This window comes from Falco rusticolus, chromosome 3 (assembly GCF_015220075.1).
Source record: "Falco rusticolus isolate bFalRus1 chromosome 3, bFalRus1.pri, whole genome shotgun sequence".
NCBI lineage: Eukaryota > Metazoa > Chordata > Aves > Falconiformes > Falconidae > Falco > Falco rusticolus.
Window position 1 is genome coordinate 114,976,317 of NC_051189.1, and position 27,568 is coordinate 115,003,884.

The 27,568-nt window shown below is 63.5% G+C and overlaps 4 protein-coding genes across 9 annotated transcripts; 3 read left to right on the plus strand and 1 right to left on the minus strand.

The window, feature by feature from the left end:
* The first annotated feature begins 346 nt into the window (after positions 1-346).
* Positions 347-4,036, plus strand: TRIM63 (tripartite motif containing 63). 4 transcript variants are annotated; one of them, XM_037378970.1, is made up of 9 exons: positions 347-581; positions 698-864; positions 2,098-2,266; positions 2,560-2,655; positions 2,825-3,058; positions 3,183-3,205; positions 3,392-3,516; positions 3,629-3,706; positions 3,811-4,036. In XM_037378970.1, exons 1-9 carry the CDS (start codon positions 423-425, stop codon positions 3,822-3,824), a joined length of 1,065 nt encoding a protein of 354 aa, XP_037234867.1. In that variant the 5' UTR covers positions 347-422; the 3' UTR covers positions 3,825-4,036. The 4 variants fall into 4 exon arrangements, with proteins under 4 accessions (XP_037234867.1, XP_037234868.1, XP_037234865.1 ...); XM_037378971.1 differs by having other exon boundaries at positions 3,814-4,036; XM_037378968.1 differs by lacking the exon at positions 3,811-4,036 and having other exon boundaries at positions 3,629-3,789.
* An 87-nt stretch (positions 4,037-4,123) lies between these two features.
* SLC30A2 (solute carrier family 30 member 2) lies at positions 4,124-7,825 on the plus strand. Its single transcript, XM_037378967.1, has 8 exons — positions 4,124-5,153; positions 5,320-5,525; positions 5,760-5,906; positions 6,216-6,369; positions 6,456-6,612; positions 6,782-6,887; positions 6,982-7,116; positions 7,199-7,825. The coding sequence occupies exons 1-8, from the start codon at positions 5,104-5,106 to the stop codon at positions 7,342-7,344; spliced, it is 1,101 nt and encodes a 366-aa protein (XP_037234864.1). The 5' UTR covers positions 4,124-5,103; the 3' UTR covers positions 7,345-7,825.
* Positions 7,826-7,946: 121 nt separating this feature from the next.
* On the minus strand, positions 7,947-16,214 carry EXTL1 (exostosin like glycosyltransferase 1). 3 transcript variants are annotated; one of them, XM_037378965.1, is made up of 13 exons: positions 16,158-16,214; positions 15,599-15,765; positions 14,236-15,457; positions 11,106-11,199; positions 10,915-11,022; positions 10,353-10,472; positions 10,130-10,262; positions 9,933-10,051; positions 9,467-9,562; positions 8,942-9,028; positions 8,594-8,754; positions 8,348-8,519; positions 7,947-8,264 (listed from the first exon to the last, which is right to left on the minus strand). In XM_037378965.1, the coding sequence occupies exons 3-13, from the start codon at positions 15,168-15,170 to the stop codon at positions 8,079-8,081; spliced, it is 2,211 nt and encodes a 736-aa protein (XP_037234862.1). In that variant the 5' UTR covers positions 15,171-15,457; positions 15,599-15,765; positions 16,158-16,214; the 3' UTR covers positions 7,947-8,078. The 3 variants fall into 3 exon arrangements, with proteins under 3 accessions (XP_037234862.1, XP_037234863.1, XP_037234860.1); XM_037378966.1 differs by lacking the exon at positions 16,158-16,214 and having other exon boundaries at positions 7,947-8,156; positions 15,599-16,021; XM_037378963.1 differs by lacking the exon at positions 16,158-16,214 and having other exon boundaries at positions 15,599-16,018.
* Positions 16,215-18,382: 2,168 nt separating this feature from the next.
* On the plus strand, positions 18,383-23,845 carry PAFAH2 (platelet activating factor acetylhydrolase 2). Its single transcript, XM_037379920.1, has 11 exons — positions 18,383-18,417; positions 19,668-19,773; positions 19,922-20,072; positions 20,287-20,383; positions 20,541-20,609; positions 20,724-20,838; positions 22,204-22,317; positions 22,658-22,749; positions 22,849-23,019; positions 23,133-23,281; positions 23,509-23,845. Exons 2-11 carry the CDS (start codon positions 19,684-19,686, stop codon positions 23,601-23,603), a joined length of 1,143 nt encoding a protein of 380 aa, XP_037235817.1. The 5' UTR covers positions 18,383-18,417; positions 19,668-19,683; the 3' UTR covers positions 23,604-23,845.
* The last annotated feature ends 3,723 nt before the right edge of the window (positions 23,846-27,568 follow it).

Here is a 27,568-nt window from a genome sequence, read left to right on the forward strand (position 1 = left end):
ACCAGCCCAGCTCTGCCCCATTCCTGGCATCACCATGATGGCTTAATGTCTGCGGGGCTGTTTATTGCCCCTTCTCACCCCGACCCTGATGCTGGGGGGGTTCCAGCCCCAGGATCTGGCCCCGCCGCCCCCGGGGGGGTGTGGGAATTTGGTCCCAGGGCAAAGCCTGGCCCTGTTTGCCCCCCAGCTCTTGTTTCGGCACGGGTGGGTAGGGCCTCCCGGACAGCCTGTCCCCAGCTTGTTTACTGCGGCTGGTGGCATCCCGATGGCTCAGTCCCGTGTGACAGGTGCTGCTGCTTCCCAGGACACCCGACCCCGTGTTGGGATTTGGCTCCGCGTGACCAGGGAGCGACTTATAAATAACGGGACGAGGGGTGCTGCCGGCAGCCAAGAGTGGGTGAGAGGAGTGTACCGTCGTGCCAATGGATTTCCAAGCCGGCATCCTGCGGGATGGCAATCCCATGGAGAGCCTGGAGAAGCAGCTCATCTGCCCCATCTGCCTGGAGATGTTCAGCAAGCCGGTGGTGATCCTGCCTTGCCAGCACAACCTCTGCCGCAAGTGTGCCAATGACGTCTTCCAGGTGAGAGGGGGTCCCTGCGCCCATTCCCCCGCCCTGCCTGGGCTGGAGGTCACCGGGATGCTCATGGTGCTGTGGGGATGCTCATTGACCATCCAATGTGCATCTTCCCCTCCCAGGCGGCCAACCCGTACTGGCAGAGCCGGGGCAGCGTGATTTCGGGGGGCCGATTCCGCTGCCCGTCGTGTCGCCACGAAGTGCTGCTGGACCGTCATGGGGTCTACGGGCTGCAGAGGAACCTGCTGGTGGAGAACATCATCGACATCTACAAGCAAGAGTGCTCCAGGTGGGCTTGGGGGGCTGTGGCTGATGTCTTGTGCCTTGTCCCAGGGGGGGACATGGGGACACAGAGATGTGGGGATGTGGGGATGCCCACCCCCCGAGCCATAGCACCATTGTCGAGACCACAGGAGATTGCAGCTGGGCAAGAAATCGGGGGGCTTTTCTGCTGGTTCAGTGGTCCCCCATCCAAATCTTCCTCCCCAGATCCAAGTCTTCCTCTTTTAAACCCAGATTTCTTCCCCTGACACAAATCTTCCTCCTCGAACCCCAAACTTCTTCCCCAGACCCAAATCTTCCTCCTTGAACCCCAAACTTCTTCTCCAGACCCAAATCGTCCTCCCCTGACCCAAATCCCCTTCCAGTCCTGACCAGTTTGGGTCTCTGGGTGGCTCAGGGGGGCGGTGGGTCCCAGGGCAGTCCCACCCCCCCGCCCTGCACTCTGCAGCTGGAGCGTTCGTGGGACATCTGAGGTGTGGGGGACAAATCCAGACTCTGCTGGTGACAGCGGGTGCTGTTGGCTGATAAGGGGCAGAGGGACAGTTTGGAGGGGGGGGAGGGGGGCACTTGGTCAAAGCACGCAGCTGGGGGGCGGCGGGGGGGTGTGTGTGTCACAGGTTCTCCTGGCCAAATTCCCTGCCCCACTGTAAATATTGTTTGAAAGCCATGGGGACGGGGACGATGGCACGTGGCAGGTGGCTGAGGCTGCCGGGGGGGCTTGGGGGGCCCAGCCCTGTCTTTGCTCCAGCGGCTTGGCTTGTCCCCACACCCCCCCTGGCTGCAGAGGGGATGACTGGGCTGCAGCCCCTGGCTGGGACCCCCCCGGGGTTTCTGGGTGCCCAAGCCCTGGTCACGCGTTGGGTGACAACAACAAATCCCAGCAGCCCAAGGCTAAAATTAGGGAGTTGTGTAGCGTCCCTGGAGCGTGGCCCCAGGCCCCCCACCCACCGGTGCTCCCTGCTGCCGTGCTCAGTGCCACACTGGTTTAAACTGGGATTTACTGGGCCTGGGGCTTACAGAGGCATGGAGGCCAGTGGTTCCTGAAGGAGAAGCGTGGGATTACGCCAGGATCTGTCCTCTTCCCTGGGGACCTGATTTTGTGGTGCCTGCACAGCATCGGCGGGGATGCTGCTGCAATGGGGACATCATTGCGGCAGGGATGTCACCACAATGGGGACATCACCCCGGTAGGGTTGTCACCATGACGTGGACATCACCGTGGCTGTGGCGCTCTCTCCAGCAGGCCGCTGAAGAAGGGGGAGCACCCCATGTGCAAGGAGCACGAGGACGAGCGGATCAACATTTACTGCGTCACCTGCGAGGTCCCCACATGCTCCATGTGCAAAGTCTTTGGTGCCCACAAGGACTGCGAGGTTGCCCCCCTGCAAACCATCTTCCAGGGCCAGAAGGTGCTGTGCGGGGGGGGCTGAGGGGGGGCACAGGGGACATGGCAGGTCCCAGGGTGATGTGCTGAGCTGGGGCGGCCGCAAATAGCACTGGGACCCGCTCATGGGGTATTAATAGCCCCCGGGTGACTTCGCCCAGGAGACAGCCTATATTTAGAGCAGCTGCAGCTTGTGGGGGACACGGGGGGAGCAGAGCTGGGGCTGGGCATTGCCCAGCCCGTCCCCACATCAGGGTGGGAGATGTCCCCCCTCCCCGCTGGGCTTCAAGCTGTTTCTGTCCCTCTGCCCCTGCCCAGACCGAGCTGAACAACTGCATCTCCATGCTGGTGGCGGGGAACGACCGGATCCAGACGATCATCTCCCAGCTGGAGGACTCGTGCCAGAGCACCGAGGTGAGTAAAGGGGGAGAAGGAACCCTCGGAAACCCGGGCTGAAACCTCAGCTGGGAGTTATCTGGGACAGCTGGGAGGGGAGCTGGAGCCCACGGAGCAGGGAAGCCCCCGGGCTGCTGCTGGTGCTGAGGGACACACAGGTGGCATCCCTTGTCCCTTGTCCCTGCAGAAGAACAGCGAGGCGGCCAAGCGGGAGCTGTGCGCTCGCTTCGATGCCTTGGCAGCGCTGCTGGAGGAGAAGAAGTCAGAGCTGCTCCAGCGCATCACCCGTGAGCAGGGCGACAAGGTGGGCTTCGTCCAGGGCCTCATCCACCAGTACAAGGAGCAGCTGGAGAAGTCAAGCCGGCTGGTGGAAACAGCCATCCAGGCCATGGAGGAGACCGGGGGGGCCACCTTCCTCATGGTGAGACCCCCAAACCTCCCCCCATCCCTACTGGTGCCCGCATGGGGTCCCCACAGGCTTGGGGACATCTGGACAGCTGCCACGTGGCTTCACTCACCACTTTTCTCTTGCTCCCCTCTTGCAGAATGCCAAGCAGCTCATTAAAACGTAAGTGTCCAAACTGGGGACAATGCAGTGACCCTCAGCCCTGCAGCTGGGCAGGATTTGGCCGCAAGGCTTTGCCAGCGGTGCCCAGGCAGCGAGTATGGGGTGTGCGGCCCCCCACCCTGGCACCCCGCTGTCCCCCAGCTCAGTGAGGGGAAGGGGGGACACAACCATGCTCTCCCTGCCCAGGATCGTGGAGGCATCCAAGGGCGGCAGGCTGGAGAAGATCGAGCACGGCTACGAGAGCATGGACGCCTTCTCAGTGAGCCTGGACCACCTCGCCGAGGCGGTCCGCACCTTGGACTTCAGCCCCGGTAATTCAGCCCCTGACCCCCCCCGATGCCCCTTTACCAACTCCCACTGACCCAGTGGCACCCATCGCCTTTCCTGGCGGCCCTGGGGTGACGTTTGGCTGCCTGTTTGCAGCCGAGGAAGATGAGGAGTACTTTGATGGGGAGGAAGACGACATAGAGGAGGACGCAGTGCCCGAGAGGGTGGTGATGGGTAAGGGGCAGCACAGCTGAGCTCACCTCCCCAGGACCCTGGAGCGCCCACGGGGGAGCTCCAGGGGCTTGGACCCCCCCTGACCCCCCATCCTCTCCCCCCAGCAGCTCCCCAGTAGCCGCGGTGACACCGCCGGCACAGGAGGGACGCCGCGGGCGCAGGATGCCCAGCGATGGGACTCGGGCCGGTGGGGGACACACCGCAGGGGCTGGCAGCCTCGCGAGCCGGCACCTGCTCCAGCACGGGACACTTTTCTATACGGGTGCAAACAGAACAATTCCGCACGTTTTGTATCTTCCTTGTTTTGTATATAATTGTCACGGATTTGAATTTTGTGTATTTTGTAAAGAAAACTGGTGTGTTGGGTGGTTTTTTTTTCCTCACCTCTTGCTCTCGGTCTGTCAACCCCACCATGGGCACTGGGGATGCAGGTGGGTTTGCCGGGCCACTGTCATCACCAGTGTCCCTGTCAGCACCTGGAGTGGCAGAGGGACATATCCCAGTCCAACAATTAATTTTCGGCCTCATTAGCACCTCTGGCAGCGCTGGCACCCCGTGCCTGGCCGCCAGCCCAGGGATGTGATGGGTTGGCATGTGGCAGGATTTATCTCCTGGTGATGGGGTGCCCAGGACCAGTGTTTGCCCAGGCCTGGGGACGTGGCGGGGACAGGGGTGAGGATGCTCCAGGCTGTGCCAGTCCCCGAAGTGGGGACAGCATCGGCATTGAGCAACTGGTTTGCTGCTGGCTGAGCTCACACAACTGCAAAACTATACTGAGAATGCAAAAATACCCCCCCAAAAATTTTCTCCTGCAAAAGCATAAGCCCATGCTCAGCACCTGGTTGAAAGGAAACTGAGGCAGCGCCCGCAGCGGTGCTCTGGGCTATGCCACAATTGCAATTAACTCCAGGGCAATTAGTGCTCCTCATCTGGGGTGGTGGGCAGGAGTCATGCTGGGGAGGGGGCTGGTCCCAGGCTTATCTGTCACATGGCTGATCTGCAGCTGGATCTAAACTGGGGGGGGGGCTCCCCGGAGCGGGGAGGGGGGTACTGGGTGCCCTTAGGGGAGACGGAGCGATGTTCCATCCTCCCCCAGCCTCGGGGGCTGCATCCGTGCCCCGGTGTCTGGGTCCTGGGGGGTGCCCACGGGGGTCACAGAGCACTCCCCCCCCCACCAGCAGCCCCCCAGGGGCCGTGTGGGGCAAGCGGCCGCAGGCGCTTTGCAGCCGGCCTGGCCCCCTCCCTCCCTCGGCCGGGCTTTGCACACGAGTCCCCGCCACTTCACACGGGCCAAGGCCACCGGCCGCCACCAGCGCGGCCACGCGCCACCGGGGGCCACACGCCACCGGGGGCCACACGCCGGGGTCACCCAGCCTGGCCCCCCGCCCCGCAGGACGATGGCAGCCGGCGAGGAGAAACGGCACCTGCTGAGCGAGGGCGCCGGCGGGTAGGGGGGTGCCCAGGGGGGCTGGGGGTGCGGCGCCCCCTCTTCCCCGTGGGGCTCCCAGGTGGGGTGTGTGGCTGGGGCTGGGGCTGGGGGGGAGCACTGGGATCCAACCCACCCTCCGAACCCCCCCCGAGCCCCCCGCTCCAGCCCCCCTTCTCGCCGGCAGGTCCCGCCCGGGGGCTGCGCAGAGGAGCGGGCCCAGCCCGGGGCAGGGGCAGGGGCAGGGGGCTGCCCTGGAGCTGGGGGCACGGCGCGGCCGGCACTGCCACGCACAGGGGGTCACCGGCCACCCCGGCCAGCAGCAGCGGGCACGCAGGAAGCTCTACCTGGCCGCCGGCATCTGCCTCGTCTTCATGGTGGGGGAAGCTGTGGGTGAGTGGGGGGTGCAGGGTCCGGCTGGGGGGGTCCCTATGGGGTACCCCCAGGGGGTGCCTGCAGCCCCTCTTGCCCTGATTCCCCGCCACGGGCGCAGGCAGGGTGGGAGCAGGGCTCCCTGTTGCTTTTTGGTGGGTCAAAGCACCCAGTGGAGCCCACACTGTGGCACGGGGTGACCTGGTTTGGGCCCCCCCGTGCCCCCCCGACGTCCCCGCTGTCCCCGCTCCGCAGGCGGGTACCTGGCACACAGCCTGGCCATCCTGACGGACGCAGCCCACCTCCTGACGGACTTCGCCAGCATCATGATCAGCCTCTCTGCGCTTTGGGTGTCCTCACGCCCCCCCACCAAAACCATGAACTTTGGCTGGCACCGGGCAGGTAACGGGGCAGCACCCCCAGGGTGGCTGTTCTGCTCCTGGAGACCTCAGGGAGCACCCAGAGCACCCCAGGGTGCCCTCCCCGTGGGGACTGGCTGACTCAGGGAGCCCTGGGGGGCATGGGGACCCCCAGCACCACGTGCATGGGCAGGAGAGGGCAGAGGCACCACTGTCCCCATGCAGGGAGCAACCCCAGGGATGGGTGCTGAGTGCCCACCCCGTGCTCCAGTGCTGCTGGAGGGACTGGGAGTGTGGTCAGGCTTGGCAGGGCAGCGAAGCAGCAATGTGGGACTGGGGGGGCTCTCCACAGAGATCTTGGGCGCCCTGCTCTCCGTGCTCTCCATCTGGGTGGTGACAGGCGTCCTGGTCTACCTGGCGGCCCAGCGCTTGCTCTTGGCCGACTACGACATCGAGGGCAGCGTCATGCTCATCACCTCTGCCTGCGCCGTGGCCGTCAACATCGTGTACGTACAGGCGGCTCTCGCCCTCCCTGGTGTCCCCCACCCCATGCCTGGTGGCCCCAGGGCTGTCACCACTGCCCTGCTCGCAGGATGGGGGTGGCTCTGCACCAGACGGGGCACGGGCACAGCCATGGGGCAGCTGGCGAGCAGCCCAACCCCAGCGTCCGTGCCGCCTTTGTCCACATCGTGGGGGACCTGCTGCAGAGTGTCGGTGTCCTCATCGCATCCTACATCATCTTCTTTAAGGTCTGGGTGTTAGTGGGGGCAAAGGGGATGCTGGGGACATGGGGACAGTGGCTTCAGCCAGCCCTGGCCAGGCACAGGGGTGAGATGGAAGGGATCGTGTCCCCTCCCTGCTGGTGCCAACGGGAATTTGGGGTGCCAAAGGGGCCTCACCCTCTCCCACCCCCTTCAGCCCGAGTACAAGTATGTGGATCCCATCTGCACCTTCCTCTTCTCTGCACTGGTGCTGGGGACGACACTGACCATCCTCCGTGACGTCCTCCTCGTCCTCATGGAGGGTAGGGACCCGCTGGGGGGTGGGTCTGTGCCATGGTGCCACCCATAGGTGCTGCAGCCCCTGTCCTTCCAGCACCCACAGCTCTCCCTCCCCAGGCACCCCCAAAGGGATGGACTTCAACGCTGTGCAGGAGACGCTGCTGGCGGTGGCGGGTGTGGAGGCCGTGCACAGCCTCCACATCTGGGCGCTGACAGCAGCGCAGCCACTGCTCTCAGTGCACATCGCCATCAGTGAGTGTCGGGGACGCAGTGGAAGGGGAGGGGGATTTGGGGTCCACCTGCACCCCGACATGCACTCCCTCGCCCCTTGCAGATGCGGGTGCCAGTGCACAGGAGGTGCTGGAGGAGGCCAGCTCCCGGCTGCAGGGCACCTTCCGCTTCCACACCACCACCATCCAGGTGGAGAGCTACTCCGAGGAGATGCGGGACTGCCGGGAGTGCCAGCCCCCCCGCGACTGAGCCCCCCCGGCAGCCCCCTCGTGTCCTGGGGGGGACTTTTTATGAATGGAAAATAAAGTAGAGCACAGGGTGTGTGCAGGGAGGGTTGTTAGGTCCGGCGGCGCCGGGGTGTTATCTCAGGTGCCTGATAGAAGCAAAGGCAGCAAGGATGGACCCACGGCTGTGGGAGCCGGAGCAGAGCAGCCGTTGGAGGCTAGCAGCCCTAATTTTCCCTATTTCTATTCAGCTGGGGGGGAAAGCAGCTGAAAAAACCCTTTTCCCTTCTTCGGGGAGCACTGTACGGCAGTGGGGTGCTGGGGTGCCCGGGGGCTGAGGGGGGATCTATCCCAGCATGGGGGAGGGAGGACACACTCGCCCTGCTCTTGCCTCTTATCGCTCCGCTGTTTGTCCTTGGGAAGCCAAAGCGCTCGCCCTCCCCACGGGGCTGAGGCCGGGGGCTGCGCGCACGGCTGGGTGCTGGACGGTGGATTCCCAGGGTGGCTGGGCAGCCGCCGATGACAGAAACGGCAGAAACACCAGCACACCAAAATCCCGGTGTGCTGCCGGTGCTCCCTGCCCGGCACATCCCGCTGCCCCACGTCCCACAGCCACCGGCCGGACTCTGCCTCTCCACCCACCTTTATTGCACTGGTAAAACCCAATAACGAGTAAAACCCCGTCAGCAGCGACCGCCTGCGCCGGGAGGGCTCCGTGCACCCGGAACGGGGCACCCCCACCCCGATCCCCCGCAGCTCTCAGGGTTTCTCCAAGCGTGGGTATTTCTTGCGCAGGATGGAGACCTGGTCCTTGAAGAGGACAGGGTCCAGGCGCAGCTGGGAGGACACCAGGGGCATGTAGCCGAACCAGTCCACCAACTGGTTGAGGCAATCCTGCCGCTGGGAGAAACGCCGGCCGCCGGCCGCCCCCGCCGTGCCCTTCACCTTGGCAGAAGGAAAGCGCAGGGGGGTGAGGGGCTCCACTCCCCAGCCAGGGGTCCACCCACATCCCCATCCTTGCACCCTACCTGCTGGGGCACATTCTCCTTGTGCTGCTTGCGCTGGGTGACCTTGATGGGTGGCAGCTTGGTGACAGCAGCCACGAGGACGTTCATCAGGATGTCCTCGCAGGCGGCCAGCCCGTCCACCAGCTCCCTCAACCCCACCGGCAGATACTCCGTGAAGAGGCTGTGATAATACCTGGGGGGGGAGGGTGGGGGGGGCCAGGATGCAGCCAAGTCCCCCACCCCACCGGCCCTTTTGCCACCAGGTACCTGTGGTAGAAGGCGGCAGCGGTGAGGACGATGGAGAGCTCGTTGGTCCACTTGGACGTGTAGCCCCAGCGCCTCTGCTCGGGGTCCCAGAAGTGGCTCTGCGTGGGGAAGCCCACGATGCGCTCGGGGAAGCTGCGCCACACCCCAAAGGCAAAATCCACCTGGCATGGGACAGGGGACAGTGTCACCCGTCTGCAGGGACCCACGGGAGGGGGCCCACTGCCACCTCTGCCTTCCCCTGGAGGTGTGCTTGTGGGGACATGGGGACAGCGGGCACCGCTCCCTGCCAGCCCTGGGGTGACCGCTGAGCACCAACGGGGCTGGGGACTATGGCACCCATGGCCTCACCTCGCTGGTCGAGAGGCTGGTGTGCTCGTCCAGGCTCAGCACGGCGTCCGTCCCAATGGCTGCGTAGGGGAGGAAGCGGTCGCTGAGCTACAGGGGGGGAAAACCAGGTTGAGATGTGCCATGGGGTGGGTTTCCCGGCTCCCTGCCCCGTGTCCCAGCTCCCTGTCTGTGCCCCAGCTCCCTGCCCCGTGTCCCAGCTCCCTGCCCCATGTCCCAACTCCGTGTCCCAGCTCCCTGCCCCGTGTCCCAACTCCGTGTCCCAGCTCCCTGTCCCATGTCCCAGCTCCCTGTCCTATGTCCCACCTTCCTGCTCCATGTCCCAGCTCCCTGCCCCGTGTCCCAGCTCCCTGCCCCGTGTCCCAACTCCGTGTCCCAGCTCCCTGCCCCGTGTCCCAGCTCCCTGCCCCGTGACCCACCTTCCTGCCCCATGTCCCAGCTCCCTGTCCCATGTCCCAGCTCCCTGCCCCGTGTCCCAGCTCCCTGTCCCATGTCCCAGCTCCCTGTTTGCATCCTGGCTCCTCTCACCTTCCTGCTGCCCTGGATGATGGTCAGAGGCACGGTGGTCTGGGGCCATTTCCCACTCGGCGGTGGTGGCTTCTCGCAGCTCCACAGCACCAGGATCTGCCGGGGGGAGCACTGGCGTGTCCAGGGGTGTTTGGCCGGGCTGACCCATCGGGGTGCGTTGGTGCATCGGTGTTTGCAGGGCGGCCGTGGCTGAGCCCCCCCGGTCCCACAGCGGGACCTGCTCCAGCCAGCTCACCCCACCCCACAACCATCCCTTGGCTGTTTGGACCAGAATAAAGCCACAGGTGGTCCCACCTCCACCCTAGTGGGCTGGAGACAGCTCTGTCACCCAAGGGTGACAACATCAGCCACCCACTCCCACCCCTAAACTCACCCGCGCCCTTCCCAGCCCATGGGACCCTGCCCCAGCCCTCCCACCACACTCGCAGGAGCTGCACCGAGCGGCGCAGGGCTCAGCACCCCCCACCTGGGCGCAATACTGGGAGCCGGAGACGGCTTGGATGAGCCTGAGGATGGGCTGGGAGAGGGAGCCCACTGGCGAGACAGCCCGGATGAAAGCTGTGAACTTCCCAGAGGGGCTGGAACCTGCCAGAAGAGGGGGAGAGAATAGGCGTTGTGGCATGCACCGAGTCTGCGGTGCCCAGCCGGGGCAGGGGGTCCTACCCTGCTGCAGGTAGTAGAAGGGAAAGTCCCCGGGGTGGGTGGAGAAGTCAGGCAGGGCCAGGAGCCCCCCCGGCAGCGTGTTCCAGAGGAAGCGGGAGCGGGAACGGTGCGGGAGCAGCCGGTCCTTGATGATCTGCCAGAGGCCAGAGTGATGCTTGCAGCATGCAGGTTGTGACCCCAGGAGCGGGGGGGCGGGGGGGAGAAGGTGGGGGGGGGGGCTCACCTCCAGCGTGGTGTGCACGATCTTGTCGACAGAGGAGAAGTATGCATCCCACAGGAACTGCGTCTGCTGCTGGAAAGCCAGCACGCGCTCCGGGTGGATGCAGCGGACGGTGGAGGGGATCTGTGCCAGCGGAGGGGGAGATGGTCTCTCACCTTGGCCCGCCCCACCCCCCCCCAGCAGGGCTGTCTCCCCTCCACCACCTCCATGCCATCCCAATGGACACCCCCTGGCCAAGGATGCTGTGCCACCACCCTGCTACGGCTCTGCCACCTCCTCTCTCTGGAGCAGGATCTGGCCCAGGACCTCCAAAGGTTTTGGGTCTGGGGAGATGCTCAGCACTCCCCCCCCCCCCGCCCCGAGATGAACGATACCCAGGGCTGTGGCTGGGATGGGACCCCCAGCTCCAGGCTGGATGAGACCCTCTTGCATCCACCCGCGGGAGGGCTGCTGGGCTCAGCTGTGGTGGTTTCACCCCCAAGCTTGGCTGGGGGCTCCACCACCACCAGTATTGGCACTCGGGGGGTCCCTCGTGTCCAGCATGGGCAGGATCCGGCCACTGTACCTGCAGCAGCAGCTTCTCGCTGCCCACGACGGCTGCTTTGCTCCAGTCGATGGCCTCGGCGAAGGGCAGCTCCCAGCCATCACTCAGCAGCACGGGGATGCAGGCAGCCTGTGGCAGGACCCCACAAGGGCTGGGACAGATCCTCCAGCCCCCGGGAGAGGGGTCCCTTGTGTCCCACCCCCACCCTGTACCTGCAGTGCCTCCAGGAAGCGGAAGGAGCCCAAGCGCCTGCCCCGGGGCACGATGCAGAAGGTGGAGTTGTGCAGCAGCTCCTGGTAGTCGAACCTGGGATGGGAGATGGGGTGGGGGTCAGGCATGGCCCCCCCTGACCTGTGAGCATCCCGAGTGGTCTCACTGGCATCTGGCAAGGCTGAGCATCCCTCCTGGGGAGTGTGGGACCAGCCCAGGGCAGCGTTAGGATTGATCGGGGCTGATTTGGGCTCTGAACAGCCCTGGCTCGGTGGGGCCGGTGGAGCAGAGATGCTCACGAGTGATGCATCATGAGTAATGGGGGCATGCACCCAGGCATCGCTTAAAGAGGGGGGGGTCAGGATGAGACCCCCAGTGCCCTTCAAAGGCACTACCCTGCTCCCTCCACCTGCCCGTAATGAAACCCCAGGCAAAGCCAGCACCCAAACCCCCAAGCCCGAAACTGCAGCGACTCCTCTGCCAAGCCCAGGCTTGCTGGGCAGGACCAGCCCTGCCTGCCCTGGCAGCGCTCCGGCAGGGGCAGAGGGCTGGCTGCTGGCAGGGGTGCAGGCAGCGTGCCCCCCCCCCGCCCCAGTCTCACGCCGTGGGGCTATGAAAGCCCCTTCTGTGCGGTCAGTGGGGAGTGGCACGGCGGCTGCCGGGTCCCTGTGACCACGCCGGAAAATCCAATATTGACTTTAGGTCGGGACAGACCCCGTCTGTTCCTGCCCGCGGGGAGGGAGGGATGGGGCAGCCGGGTCCTGGATGGGCTGGGGGGGATGTGCGTGGTCCAGCTGGGGGGGCCATGAGGCCAAAGGGATTGCCTGAAATGTGCTGGTCCCCAGGGGGAAGGGTGTCCCTGTGGTGGGGGCATGGGGCTGATGCCAGCCTGGGGGTTGAGGACGTGTCCCTTCCATGGGTGCTGGAGCACCCTGGAGCATCCTGGCACCCCGGGATGTGGGAAACCAGCCGCAATGGCAAGGCACAAAGTTTTACGATCAAAACCCACCTCTGGATGAACCACCCCAATGTCTCCAATGGATGCCGAAAACCCCATTAGCACACCCTGCCTCGTTAACACCCCAGCTCCTAGCCAAGCGACCTGCCAGAGGGGCGAGCACGGTTCAACAGGGCCCAGACCCCCCACCCCAAGAAACTGCAGCAGCAGCAGCCACATCCCCAGGGCCAGACACTGCCAGCGCTCACCCTCGGGGCTCCTTGGGGACCCCAAACCCGGCTGTGACCCTCAGCACCTCCACAGGGCCATTCCCAGTGCCAGGGCTGGGCGGGCAGCAGGATGCGTCCCGGGGGGCAGAGCGGCCGTGGGCAGGCTTCCCCTCGCAGGCAGCCGTCGTGGGGAAGCTGGCGCCGGCTGGGCTGCGGGGCCAAAACCTCCCGATGGAAATACTTTGCTCCTGACGCGCTGCGGTTTCCGAGTAATCACACCGTCAGGGCTTCCTTGTTTTGTTAGGAGCTGGGACGGGCGCCCACCGTGCTCCCTCCGTCCGGCCCCTCCATGGATCTGGCCAGGCACGGTGCCGCCGGGGGACTCAGCGGCTCCAGAGAACCTTTCCCAACCTGCCTGGGTTGCTGTCAACCCGGGGTAGCCCACGGTGCTGCTACAAGCCGCCCTTTATCCGGGCACAGAACAGGTTTGTTGTGAGGAGCAGGATGGAACCCCCAGCAAAACCTTCCTCTGCTGCGCTGAGCAAACGGGGACGTCCCCAGTGCCCCAGGTGAAGGGGACAGCTGGGGTCTCGCTTTGCCAACCCTGGTTGTCACCTCCCCACTGTCCTGCATCCATTGTCTCAGATGTCCTGTGTCTGGGGACATCTTTTCCCGGCACAGGGAAAATAAATCCCCGACGTGAGGTCAGGCAGAGCTCGCCCAGCGTGATGGAGACATGGATGGCTTTTTGCCTGGGTGTCCCGTGGGGACAAGCAGGATGGCAGAAGCCGGGGGTCACGCAGGAGCACAGTGCCCTGTGCCACGTGCTCCCCATCTCTCTGCTGCCCCAGGCCATCCCAGGCGAGGTGTAAATCTCCCCGTACTTGCAAACGGCATTAGGGGATTACCTGGGCCTGGCAGGAGGGGGGTTTCCCATCCCACTACCCATTGCCATGGCACAGCGCAGACCTGGGCCCCCCTGTCCCACCAGCCCACAGCATCTCGCACCATCCTGCGATGCTCCGTCCCCAAAAAGGCTCTGCTGCAGGGGCTGACCCTGCTGGGCTGGTGACAGCCACCAGACAGGGCCACGTGGTGCCGGAGCCACCCCAAAGCCCTGGCTAATCCCGGTGCCCACAGCACCCCGGCTCCGCTTTTACCTCCCAGCACCTCCTAAGATGCTTTGAGGATCATGCCCAGCGTGGCCTCTCCCCATCTGCTCTCCGGCTGGGTGGCTGCAGAATGTCCCCAGGCAATGGGACGGGGACCTGCCCATCACCAGCAGGACGGAGGTCTGTGCTGACCTGCCCTGGAGCAGGCAGCTGGTGACAGGTCCCAGGTGACAGGGTGGGGAGGTGAGGAGCTGGTGTGTGCCCCACAGCACAGAGCCTCCACCCTCACAGAGCTTCGGTCCCCCAATTTTTCCGCCAAGGTGCATCACATGCCGTTGCCACCATCCCCATTTGCAAGGGGGGACACAGGACAGGGGCACCTCCATCCCACCATGTCCACATCAGCTCAGAGCTGTCCGTGCTGGGATGCCCAAGGACCCACCAGTTTTGTGGGATTTTTAGTGGAGCCAGTGAGGGGGGGGGTGTTTCGGGCTCATCTCCAAGAGAAACATTTATCTTAGGGGAGGGCAGGAGGGGGGGAGAAGAAAAGCATCATTCATCAGTGTTAGGGAAAAGGGAAATCGTATTAGAGGCGGCCGCGGTGATTGCAGATACGAGCCGCTCTCGCCAGATTACTTGAACTTTAATACGAAAGCCCTGAACAATCAGCGCCTCGCTCCCCACTATGGAAACCAAAACCTACTTTGGGAAGAGCCCAAAACTTCCCTCTCTCCCCACGCCTGGAGTTCCAGCTGCCACAGATGGGCACGGCTGCACCCTGCAGAGGGGCAGGAACATTTGTGGGGTGTCCCCCCCACCATAGACCCCCTTTCCCACCTCATCTCCGACTCACTTTTCGTAGTCGACATTATCCTTGTCGCAACGGGTGTCCTTGTGCTTCTCCCAGTCCTTGCCGTGCTTGCAGGTAGTGAGTGAGATGATGTCCTTCCCGTTGTGGATGTGGTGCAGCGCGTTCCTGGTGCCGGAGCCGATGCCGGTCAGGTACCGCTTCCCCTTGAACACCAACAAGTATTTCTTTTTTGGGGGGATCGAGTGCTGGTACAACCACCCCCTCTCCCCGCCGCGCTGCGGGTGGTCCTTGGAGAAGAGAGGGATGGAGATGTCGAAGCCAGGCCTGAAGCTGTCGGTGTAGAAGCTGGCTTTGGCCAGGATGGCCTGGCCAATGTCGAAGCCCAGGTCCTCGGTGTAGTTGGGCCAAGTGCCCGAGTAGAGGTTGAAGATGAGATGGTTACGGCCACCGTTCCAGAGCGGGAAGCCGCGGATTTTCTCATCAACGTTCCGGACATACTGACCCGAGAGATGGTCGCGGTCCAGTGTGTCGATGCTGAGGATGAAGAGGCAGGCTTCCTCGGGGTTGGGGGTGTAGTAGCGGGAACGCTCAAGGGAGGCGAGGATTTTGCTGTAACTCTCTGAGAGGGGCTGGTCCCTCTCCCGAGGGTAGGTGAAGACTTTGAAGCCGTGCTTCTCGCACCTGGAGAAGTCGAAGCAGGTTTCCATCCGACATCTGCTGTTCTTGTAGACGCTCAGCTGTGCCGCCCGCCGCTCCCGGGGTGATGGCAGTGAGGGGTCCTCATTGCCCTGGAGCTCCCTGGGGTCCGCAAAGCTGGTGAGAAGGGACCGATCCGTCCAGTGTGGCCAGTTCCTCCGGGCTTCGACTTTCCTCCCAGAAAAGAAAGGGAAACGGCGTAGCTGGTCTCCTCCAAAGAAGAAAAGCAGGAGCCAAGAGGCAAGGAAAGTCAGGAAAATGTATTTCTTCCTGGTCTGCATAGGGTCATGCACGGCCCCGGCTCCTCATCGGGCTCCGACAGGCGCCAGAGTCCGGTGGAAAGGCCGATGTCCCGGTGGGTCCCCGAGCAGGCGGTGGGATGGTGGGATGGCTCCCGGCCCCCAGGTGCTCCTGCAGCCCCCGCAGCCTGCAGGAGGGCGATGGACCCCCGGTCCCCCCGCGGCCCCGCCGAGCGGTGTGGGGCAGAGCTCGGGACCACCTTTACTGCGTCGGGTCCCCGGGCTGCGACAATGACATTCCCATCGCCGCTTGGCCCAGCTTCAAATCCCTGGGGAAGGGGAGAGGTCGCGCCGTCGCCATCCGCTGCCACCGCCACCCGTGTCACCGCAAGGTCCCCCCAGCGGGGGACCCCCCTTCCCAAAATAACACCCTCCCCGCGGAGCGCCCACCCGCTCCCTCCGCCCGTTACCTGCGGGGACACGCAGCGCCGGGGGGGGTCGGGCCCCGCTGTCCCACGCCGCGGGTCCCCGCCGGCCGCATCCCCGGGCCGGGCCGGTCTCCCCCCGCTCCAGCTGCGCCGCCTCGCCCGGCTCCGCGCAGCCCCGGGCCCGGGGGGCTCGCCTGCCCCGGGGGTGCCTGCGGGGGGGGGGTCCCGTGTCACCTTGTCCGTCTGGCCCTGCCGCGGGCTGCCTGTCCCCGTGTCCCCCGTCTGGCTGTGCCCCCCGTGCCTGCCTGTCCGCCTGCCCCGTGTCAGGCTGCCGGTGTCCCCCCCCGCCCCGGGGCGGGCTGACTCCCGGCCGGCTGGCTGCCCCCGCCGGGGCTGGCTGTCCCCTTGTCCCCTTCCCTCTGCCCTGGTCAGTGCCCGGCCCCGCTGCCGGGCTGGTTCCCGTGCTCCATCACCCCCCCGTGCCCCCCCGCTCCGTGCCCCCCCGCTCCGCGCTCCTCCGCTCCGTGCCCCCCCGCTCCGTGCTCCCCCCGTTTCCACCGCTCCGTGCCCACCCCGTTCCGTGCCCCCCTCCGTGCCCCACCTCCGTGCTCCCCCCGTTCTCCCTGCTCCGTGCTCCCCCTCCGCGACTCCTCCGTTCCGTTCCCCCCCGTTCCGTGCCCCCCCGTTCCGTTCCTCCCCGTTCCGTGCCTCCCCCCTCGGTGCCCCCCCCTCCGTGCCCCCCCCATCTGTTACACCGTGTCCTATTCCCACCGTCACAACATTCGCTCTTAGCCACGCCCACCTGCCTCCCATTGGTCCTTCGCTCACCTGTGGGCGGGGCCCATGCCGGCCAGTGGGCGGGACCTGAGGAGCCCCCTTCTGCGGAGCCTTCCCATTGGCTGTACCCCGCCGGCCGCAGGGCGCCCACGTGGGACGGGGGATCCCCGCACACCGCGGGGGTGCCCGGAGGTGCCCGGGGCTCCGCAGGGTCCCTGCGCCGCCCGCCCGCTGTGGGACCCCACGCGAGGGACGTCCCACGTCCCGTGTCCCCCCTCGCGTCCCCGCTTGCAGAGGGGGGCCGGTGCCGAGCCCCGATGGGAGCAGCGTGCCCCGGTGGGCTCAGCCCTCGAGTGCCTTCAGGCCCCCAGCCCTTCTGTGCCCCGGAGTCCCCCGGGGAGCCCCCAAAGGGCAGCAATGGGGTCACGGTGGGGTAGCGACGGGGAGCAGGGACTGAAACACAGCTGGGGCCACGTCCACTAGTGGCACCCCTGGGCTCCTATGGCACCTCCAGGCTCCGATGTCACTCCCACGCTCCAGCAACACCCAGGTTCCGATGCCACCCCCGGGCTCCTGCGACCCCGGGGTCCCAGCACGGGGTAGGAGGGGTAGGAGGCACAAGCCCCCCCCCCCCCCAGCCCAACATCTCTTGCCCAAGTCAAAGCCAGCTCCCAACGTGGCCGTGCCCTGGAGCCCGGACCATGGCACAAAGCCAGCTGTGGACGGTGAGGCAGAGGTGGGGGTCCCAGCCTGGCCTGACCCCCCCAGATCAGCCATCCACAGCGCACAGCTCCGAGAACACTTGCTGGGATGGCTGGAACAGGAGCTGTGGGCAGAGACAATCCCTTTAAAGAAAGCAACATGGTCAGCAGCAAAGCCCCCAGTGACACCCACGCAACTGGAACCCCAGTGGTTCACCTGCAGGACCCCCACACCCCCGTCCTGCAGGGCTCCATCGGAGATGAGAGCAGGATCCCCGCCCCCCCCATCAAGTCTCGATGTCTTGAGCAGCCCCCACCATGACCAGCCAGGACCCTCTGCTGGGGTGATACGGGGGCGTGCTGGGGGTGCTGAGCCCCAGCGTGGGGAGCCAGGCGTGGGCTGGATTGGGCAGCGAGGGCAGGTCGGGGCTCGACTCTCCCACCCTGCGCTGGCATCCCCGGCCACGCCAGCCGCCCTCCGCCCTGCCCCGCCGGCCGGGCAAGCCGGGACGGGTGCTGGATCCCACCCATGGGTGTAACAACCCGGCCGGCCTCAGCCTGCAGGTGGCCCGGCCTCTGGGCAGGATTCTGCTCCGTATGGAACAGGGTGCCAGGAGCCTCAGCCCAGCACCCCAGGGTGGCTGTACTGGTGGCTGTGGGCTGGGGTCCCCTCCCCCTGCCCTGCCAGCCGAGTGGGACCCAGGGGACACACACAGTGACAGCCCTAGGGGCTGTGCCTTAGTTTCCCCATGCAGGCAGGGGACGGTGCTGGGCAGCCCGGCAAGGGGCTGTGTGCGTGCCAGCTTGGTAGCGATGGTTTTTACCAAATCTTGGGATATTTATTTGCCAGGCCCGGCCAGCTCAGCCCCGGGAGGGAGTTAATCCCCCCGACACAGAGGGGATTACTGCGGCCCTGGGCTGCCTTAGCTTCGGAAAGCGGATTAGCCAAAGGACAGGGAACGTGGGGGTGGGCAGCGGGAGCCCCAGGCACCCCCTGGGTTCTGGGGGGGGACACCCATGGGGACAGTCTCCAGCCCTGGGGAGCAGGAACCCGGCTGGGGTGCAGACAGGGACAGGGCAGCCCCAGGGTCAAGGTGCTGCCCATGGGCACAGCCCCCCACGGAGGGGCCGCGGCTGCGATGGGGGGTCTGGGGTTGCAACCCGCACTGGGGGCGCTGGGAGCTGTGGTTTTGTGCTGGTGGGACTGGGAGCTGCGTCTTGGCTTGGTGGCACTGGGAGCTGTGGTTTTGCACTGGGAGCACTGGGAGCTGTGGTTTTGCACCGGGTACTACTGGGAACTGTAGTCCACGTGCACGGGGGGTACTGGGAGCTGTAGTGCAGGGCGCACTGGTGCGTGCTGGGAGCTGTGACCCTGTTGCACTGGTGAGTGCGGGGAGGGGGGGGGAACGACACGGGGGACGGATATGGCTGGGAAGGGAGGGAATGGGGGATACTGGGGTGGGGGTGCTGGGAGCTGGGGTGCACAGAGGGAAACTGGGAGCTGTAGGAGCCCTGGGAGCTTGGGAGGGGCACTGGGAGCTGCAGGGGGAGCTGGGGTTACGGGGCACTGGGAGCTCATTGGGGAGCACTGGGAGGGAGCTGCAAGGGTCAGTGAGGGCACTGGGAATTTGGGGGGTACTGGGAGCTGGAGGTGGAGCTGGGGGTCACTGGGAGCTGGGGGAAGCACTGAGAGCTGCGATGGTAACTGGGGGTGCTGGGGGGGGACACAGGGACTAGGGGCTGCGGGAGGGGTGTGGGAGCCGGCCTCCGGGAAGCACTGGGATCTGTAGTTCAGCTGGGGATACTGGGAGGTGTAGTCTGGAGGCCCAGCGCATACTGGGAGGTGTAGTCCCAGCCTAGGGCCATGCTGGGAGTTGTGGTTCCCCGGCCCAGGGCTGCTGGGAGCTGTAGTTCTGCACTGGGGGGTACTGGGCTCCTCAGCGGCTGCCGGGGGTGCCCGGGGCTGGCCGACGCCCCCACCAGCCCCGCACTGACCCCCCATCCACACATCCCGGTGCCGCCCCAGCTCTGCAGCGCCGGCCCGTGCTGCCTCCCCTGCCCTCAGCTCCCCGGGGGCGGGGGGACGGGGGTGGCTGCCCCTCAGCAGGGTGGCCATGGAGCAGGTTCTGCTGAGCCCCACCTGCCCCACTGGGCACTGACCAGCCGTCAGCCCCGTCGTCCCACTGTCAGCGCCCCGCCCCCCGTCAGCCCTGCCATCCCACCACCAGCCCCACTGCCCCACCACCAGTCCCCCTGTCCCACCATTAGCCCCACTGTCTCACTGTCCTGCCATCATTCCCCCAGTCCCACCATCAGCTCCATCATCCCGCTGTCAGCTCCACCATCAGCCCCACTGTCCCACCGTCAGCCCCCCAAACCCACTGTCAGCCCCTCTGTCCCAGTCCAGCAGCTCTTGGGAGAGAAACTGTAGGGTTTCATCCTTGAGCATCCCTGCAGGACTGTGCCCGTGGGAATTCTGTGCAGGGGGCATTGGGAACCTCGGTGTGTTGGCTGGTGCAGTGCTGGGGGGATGCTGGGGGTCTGGACCACGGGGAGAGGGCTGGGGGAAGGAGAAGAGCCGAGTCGGGGTCCCCCAGGTGGGGGACAGATGCTGACCCTGTGCATCTGCCTAGGCTGGGCCGTGACGGCATGGGGGGGACGCAGTCGCTGGCGCTGCCCCTGGGGAAGGGGCCTCACCACGTGGGCTGCACGGATGTCATGGTGGGCCAGACACGGCAGGTACGGGACAGGGATGGGGACGGGGACAGAGACAGGCTTCCATGCACTGCAGCCAGCTGGGTCTTGCAAGAACTGAGCTTGCTGAGGACATGGCCACCGCTGCCCCTTGCTGTCCCCATCGCGTCCCCCCTTCCCCTCTCTCCCCCAGGGGCTCTTCCTCCGCCTCTTCTACCCCTGCCTGCCCCGGGCCGGGGCTGAGTGGCCGCTCTGGATCCCGCGCTATGAGTACTGCGGCGGGCTGGCCGACTTTGCCCACCGCAGCCGGCGCTGGTGCGCACCCCTGCTCAGCATCACCATCGGTAAGGGGGTGGCGGGCACCACGTCCCCCATCCTGGGTGCTCCCCCATCCTTAGGGACCCACTCCCTTAGTGGGGTTCAAGGTCACCCAGCCCATCCCCGGCTCGCCGGTGGAAGCTACAGGCAGGGATGGAGCTGAGCGGGGTCCTGCTGCAGCAGCAGCACCCCGCTGCCCGTGTCCCCCCTTCTCCTGGGGGGGGTTCCTCTTCCCTGCAGGCTCCTGCAGAGTGCCAGTGAGCTGGAACGGGCCTCTCAAGCCCTGTAGCAGTGGGTACCCGCTGATCATCTTCTCCCACGGCCTGGGAGCCTTTCGGTAGGATGAGCCCCGAGCAGGGCAGGAGATGCTGAGCCCCTGCTCCAGGCCAGAGCCAGGATGGGGATGCAGGTGTCCCGGCCCCCCCAGCCCCACTCACACCTGCCTTGTGTTGGCAGCACAGTGCTGATGCTGCTGCCCCCCGGCTCCCTTGCAGGACCCTGTACTCCTCGGTCTGCTCAGAGCTGGCATCCTGGGGCTTCGTGGTGGCGGCACTGGAGCACAGGTGGGCACCCGGTCCCCCCACATTTGGCAGCCGTGGCCGGGCTGGCAGGGCATGGTGTCCCAGGGGGCTGCCGGTGCCCCCGTGACGTGGCCGCCTGCCCTTCTGCCACTGCAGGGACCATTCTGCCTCTGCAACATATTTCTGCACGGCAGAAGCTGGGAGAGAGGAGTGGATCCCCTACCAACGGGTACCCCAAGGGCAGAAGGAGTTTTATTTCCGAAACAAGCAGGTACCAGGGTTGGAGGTTGAGGGTGGGCAACCCAGGAGGTGTGAAATCCCTCCTGCAAGCTGAGCCAGCCCCTGTCCCTGGGGTGTTCATCTCCAACCCTTCCCAAGCTTGTACCGCCACGATGCTGGGGCTCAGCTTTCTCCTTGCAAGCTGAGAAAAATCTGTTCAACCTGTTTATCTCTGTGGGGTCCCTCTGCCCAGCTCCAGCTGACCCTGGCAGGAGCTGAGCTGGGCTTTGCTGGATCCCTGGATGCTTAACGTCACCAGCACCCCGGGGAGAAACAGGCTCTTTGCCCAGCCCAGGGCTTCGTGCCGGCTGCTGGGTTTGTTCACACTCTGATTTTTGTCCCTGTGGGATTATCCCAGACAGCTGCTTGCTGGGGAGCGGGAAGGTTTCCTGCTGAGCCAGGTTCCTCCCTGCTTGTTTCTGCCTCGTTTAAAAGAACGTCGCGTCAAGATTTGTTGTAGACAAGCTCTCTAGGAAACATGGTGGTTGGAGGTGCTTTTGGCAGTCTTAAATCACGTCCCAGCCTCTTTTTTTTTGTGTATACTCCGTCTCATGACACGTTGCATGAACAAGGGAGACAGTTTTCCTGTAAAGATGAACCTGTGAGCATGAATGCTGAGGGTGAATGAGAAATAATTTATAAATAGAGGGAAATGGTTGCCAGGTCAGCCTCAGTTACGGCATCTTCTGTGTTAGAGGGAGCAGGGAGGAATGGAGAGACGTTTGTGTCGGAGTTTTTTGTCAATGGAAGGCCTTTAAATGTGTGTGGCCGACAGCATTTGTGGCCTTTGGGGAGCAGGGGACATAGCGCCGACGTGGCTCCAGGTCAGGGCTTCCTCTCCCTGAACCCACCGTTTGGGCTGTTGAGCCGCTCCTGGGTAGAGCCCCCGAGCTGGGTTTCAGGGTGACCTCCAGGTTTGCTCCTGGCAGCTGGGGTGGGATGGGGGGTCCAGGCCCCCCGTGGGTGTTCGCACTGGCGAATGGCTTCAGCAGGCTTGACTGGGGGGCAGCTGGCAAGGAAACCGGGCTCTCCCTCCCCTGCACACCCCACTGCTTCCTCGCCGGAGCAGAGTTCTTTTGCTCATCTCCAGCCGTCTGTGCTATCAGATTAACTGAATTAAAAACAAACAAAAAAAAGAAACCATTCCAATAAATTCATTGCATCCCCACGGGAGCCGCTGCGGTGCAGCCTCTCGCTTGCTTTTACATTTGCTGTAATTCAGGGAAAGCCCCGTCGGGTCTGAGCGCTGCTGTTTTGGAGGGATGAGTGTGGGTGGGCGTCGGGGAGAGGATCTGGCCACAAACTTGTGGGGTGGAGGAGCTGGCTTAACCGGGGAAGGGGCGGCTCTCACTCCCAGGTTCATCAGAGAGCAGAGGAATGTGTGCGAGCGCTCCGGCTTTTCAAGGACATCAGCAGCGGTAAATCTGTCCCAAACATCCTTCACCAGGACTTTGATCTCTCCATGCTGAAGGTATCTGGGTCTGTCTGTGCTGAAGGACCAGCCGGGGCATCGGTTGGCCGACGGTGGGGGGTGGGGTACCCTTTGCTGGCAGGATCAGTCCTTGTTGTGTGAGACTTTTCCTCCTGGGAGAAGCAGGGTCTGTGCAGAGCCACAGCCTTCCATGTCCTGGCTTCTTGGTGCCTCTCTTCTCCTTTTTCCTTCCACCAGCCATGGAAATGGGACAGAGTGTCCCTTGTAGAGGGCAGAGCAGTGGGGCTTTGCTGATGTTCTTCCCTTGGCTTTTTCTTTCCTAATTAGGACCCTTCTGCAGGGTTTGAGCACAGGCTCCTCAGCCTTCTCCTTTTTGCAGGACAGCGTTGATCTGACCAAAGTCGCCGTCATGGGCCATTCCTTCGGTGGGGTGACAGCAGTGCTGGCCTTGGTGAAAGAGCCCAGTTTCAGGTAAGCTGCAGCAGGGACGAGGAGCCCCAGGAAGCTCCAGGGACCCGTGGCTCATCCCGGTGGGAAGGGAAGCCGTGGCGTGCATCCATCCTGCTGCAGGTGTGCAGTGGCTCTCGACGCCTGGATGTTCCCCCTGGAGAACGTGCTGTACCCGGAGGTGCCCAAGCCCGTGCTCTTCATCAACACCGAGAAGTTCCAGACACCAGAAAGCATTGCCAAAATGAAGAGGCTGAGCTCCAGGAACAGCCAGACGAAGATTATAACCATCCTGTGAGTCAGGGGCTGGGGGTACCCCCCTGCCGGTACCCTCCTGGGAACACCTACCTCCCAGCAGGAGGACCCCTCCCCAGCTCCCACTGAAGCAGATCCCTTCTGTGTCCCAGGGGATCCGTGCACCAGAGCCAGACCGACTTCACCTTTCTCACTGGGAAGCTCAACACCCGCATCTTTGGCGCAAGAGGGACCCTTGACCCCTACAAGGGTCTGGACATCACCAGCCGGGCGGCTCTGGCCTTCCTGCAAAGGCACCTCAGTACGGCGCAGGGTGGAGGGCACGTTGGCTGGGGGTTCGGGAGGGCACCAGAGCTCCCCCACTTGCAGGGGGCTGCGGGGGGGCCGCTGCCTCCGCAGGCTTGGGTTTGGTGCTTCCCATCCCATTGCACAAAGCAAAGGGATCCGGTGGCTGCTCCTCCTCCTTTACACCTGGAGCCGGGCTGATAGTTGCTGTCGTAACCCTGTCACCGTCTCTGCCCCGTGCAGACCTGGAAGAGGAGTTCGATCGATGGGACAACCTCCTCGAAGGCATCGGAGACTCGGTGGTTCCAGAAGCACCATTCTGCCGCTCCAACCTGTAGCCTGCTCCGAGGTGGCTGGCAGGAGCCAGGTACCAGCAAAGTGGCTGCTTCTTGTCCAAAATGAGCCAGCTGGGAGCCAGGAAGGGCAGAAGGATCCATGGGGAGAGCAGGACCTGAGGTCCGTGCTCCCAGGACATCTGGTGGCCGGGGTGCTCAGCGAGCGTGCTGGGAGAGCCCTCCCTGCACAGGCACTGCCCGCAGTGAGGGCTGTGGGGCTAAGGGAATAAAATCCCCGTGGACAAGGACTGAGTTGGCTGTCACTTGGGCCCGAGTTGACACCCCCCTTGCACCCAGCGGGCTGGTGGGCATCGAGCCATCGCTGGATCTGCTGCAGCTGTGGCACATCTGGCAGGAGCAGGCAGTGGGGTCGTTCCACAGGGGCTGGGGGTAGTTCAACCGTGGCCAGAAGAACCAGCGCAAAGGGATTCAGCATCAGGGCTCCAAGCACAAGGGTAATGAAAATCTTAGCATTGTCCTGGGAAGCTGGCCAGATTGTTGGCTCCACACCTAAAATCTGGGGGAGAAAAAGAAAGAGGACCGTTTTAAAGGAGAGGCCGGCTGGAAGCATCTGTGAGCACCCCAGCAGTGCAGGGGTGTGAAACAGGGACCAAGATCAGCCCGGGGGATGGAAGGAAAACAGCCCAGCCTGGTTTTGCAGCATGGAGAGCAATGCCGCTGCAAACAGGCACGTGCTGGCCATGGGAATAAGGCTCTTCGGAGGCACCTACAGCCCTTGGGTAACACCAGAGACAGTAGAGCAAGGGGTGCTTTTTAGGAGAGGAGGTCTGATCCTCGGCGATCCTGAGGAAGGGCTGAAGCTGGTGGAGCTGCATGGATTTGGCCCACTGGAGACCCTCCCCAGGGTCCTGGCTGGCACTGTGGTGGGAGAAGCGGCAGGCAATCCTGGACATGCTGCCTTGGCAGCTGCTGGGAACATCCAGGCTCCTGGCACACCATCTGCTTTTGCATTGTCCCCGCCGGCAGCGGCGTGGGGTTCCTGCTGGGGGACACGTGGTGGGACGGCAGCGGCTTTGCTTCACCTTCTGCCATTGCAGAGAGAAGCTGCTGCAGACGACAAGGCTCAGGGGTGCACGGAGCCAGGATTTCCTGGGGTGCCATGGCTGGAGGAGAGTGGGGTTTGGGTGGCACGTGCTATTCCTCACCCAGTGACGGTGGGTGACGTGGGTGCCAGCAAAGCCCTCACCCCAGGGGAAGAAAGGGGAATGGAAAAGCAGTATCTCACTCTTCCCGAGTTGCTTGTGTCACCGTCAGTGACGGCCACGTCCTCGCCTTGAGCCCCTGGCCCATCTTAGTCGCAGGCGAGTCCTAGGGCTGAGGATGCTCCAGGATGGCCTCGGGGGATGGCGCAGCGCTGTGCAGCAGCAGGGAGGACATCTTTCAACATCTCCTCCACTCTCCGGTGACACAAAGGACTGACGTGAACAGGACCACAAAACCCCGGTGCTTTTGAGGCTTCCAGATATATATTTTTTAAATTGTTTTACACTGAAACCACCATTTCTAGCCCTGGGAGCAAGCCGGGGTGTGACAACCCAGGGAGCTTCAGGACCGCTCTGCTGGGATGCTGAGATGGGTGGGGAATGTTCAAGGTCGATGAATTGTGTGGGTGAGCCGGGGGGGAATGAACAGAGCCTGTCAGGTCCCGCTTTAACAGTGAGAGACAGTGACTGGTGCAGAAATCAAATCTCATTTTCCTCCCTGAATTAGCACGGCCAAGGATCTGCGCTGGCAGCTAGAGGGGAGCAGCCTGGTCATGGCTCCAGCACGGCATAGCTGAGGCAGGCTATAAATTCTGCAAGACTCTTACGTAAAGATGTAAAGGCTTTATGGACAGGGGTGGCAGAAACCGGCTGTGCTCAGAGGGTGACTCTGACATTCATTAACCCTTTGGTTCACAGAAAGCTACTTATTCCCATCTCAGTGCCCATGGGTCTGGGGGAGTGGGGAAGCGGACAGATGTCCTTCTGCCTGGTCCTGCATTCCTTTGCTCCCCACTCCAGAGCCAGCCTCTGCACCTGGGACCACATTTCCAATTGTCTTTGTGCCTTCGGACGAAAACCCCACCAGAAGAGAGAGGAGAGTTCCAAAAAGCCCCGGGGTCACTTGGGCAGGGCAGACACCCTCTTTCTTCTGCTGCATTGGCCCCTCTCTGCTCTCTGTGGGATGTGGTGGTGCAGGAGCACTTTCCAAGCATTTTCCTACTCCGCTGACTTGCTGCATCTGCTTTAAAATCCAGCCCGGAGCTATCTCTTCAGCCAGGCTCCCCTCCCTTGCAAGCAGCACTTTCCTCCAGGTCCCCATGACACGCTCCAGCCTTGAGGCTGGAGGCAGCGTGTGTGAAAGATGTGGCACAAATCCCCGGCGTAGCACATGAGGAAGGTGTTTTCCCCACGTCCCAGCTTGCTTGGATCGCTTTGCTGGGCCTGAGAAGTTGGAAAGAAAGGGGGTTGGGACCGCTCTGCCAGAGCCAGCATTTCCCAGGCCAGCTGTGGGCAGCGACAGAGCATCATTCCTTGTCACCCACCCGGGCCAGCAACCAGAGGGGCCAGCCGGCCAGTCTTTGGGGTGGCCCGGGCTGCTCCAGGCTTGCCTGTGCCGCGCTGAAAAGTTTTCTGGCAAAAAGCAGGAGTTCAGGGTTAGCCGGGTGTGCAATCTGCCACAGCAGCCCACCGGCACCAGCTCGTGGTTGCTGCATTGTTACAACTCACAGGTTGGGGTTTGAATGTGAGCTAGCCGGGTTTTATATCCATAAATCCCCCGTGTTTTATTCACAGAGAGATTTTGCTTCTCGGGGACGTGGGAAGGGAACACCAGCACTGTTACATGAGCAGGGTCGGTAGCGGGGGCACCTGCCCTGCTTGCCGGTTGGCAGCCCACCCCTGCCCTGGAGGGCTGTGTGTTGGGAAGAGTTCCCTTGCAGTCAAGCATTTCGATGTGTCTGATCTGCCTCAATATTCAAAACAGTGGCTTTTGAAATAAATAAATAAAAAACCCCAAACAAGCCACTCCTGCCCATTGATATTCCCCTCACAGCTGTGCTTGCAGCATGGCTGGGGTATGAATGGACGCATTCCTCTTCCCCACGGCTTATCTCCACAGAGCAACCTCCGCTCTCCGACAGGCTTCAGCTTCAAAGCTCTCTGCTCTCAGGGCTTGGGGCTGAAATCCGACTGTCGGCACAGACCTGGCTCCAAGCTCTTCGTCTCTTAGGGCTGAGAGCCTTCTCATCCTCCCCACCCCCAGCTCATCCTGCCTGCGGCTCCCTCCCTCCTGGGAAGCCCCTTCCAGCCGGCAGATCCCTCCCCATCCCACTGCACATGCATGCAGCAAACTGGAGTTACCAGCCTCAGCATTTGCTGCTGCTCAGAAAAAAACCTCATTTACTCAATTGAAGCTTCCCTGTTGATTTAATTAATGCAGATTGAGACATGTGTTAAAACCTCCTTGTAATTACCGTCAAGCTGTCATGGGGTGGGTTTTTTTCCCTTTTTCTTGTATTTTTAGGGAAAATAGTAAAGGCCTGGATTCACAACAGCTGAGGAAGGTCCACGGCCGTGCAAGCTGAGCCCAGTGAGAACCACACGAGCTCTGGTAGAGGAGCTCGGTGTCCAGCTGTGGGCTGCGATCCTGACCCCGAAGACCAGCGCGGATGCAGGTGCAGAGCTGACCCTGCTCCCAAGCCAAACCCGGGCAGCACCCTCTCGGGCAGAGTTCCCTAGATTCCTTTGATTGGTGAGTATATGCTTGGTTTTATATCGATTTTTCTATTTGGCAAATCAAAACTTTGCGCTGGGTGAAGTTCTGAAGAAAAATTAAGTTTCTTCATCCCTGAAGCAAATTGTTACCATCTAGTGCATCAGTTTCCAGGCTGCCTTGCACTGAAAACCCCGGATGCTCGCAGCCCCGAGCATCAGCTCAATTTTGTCATCTTCCCAAGCACCAGT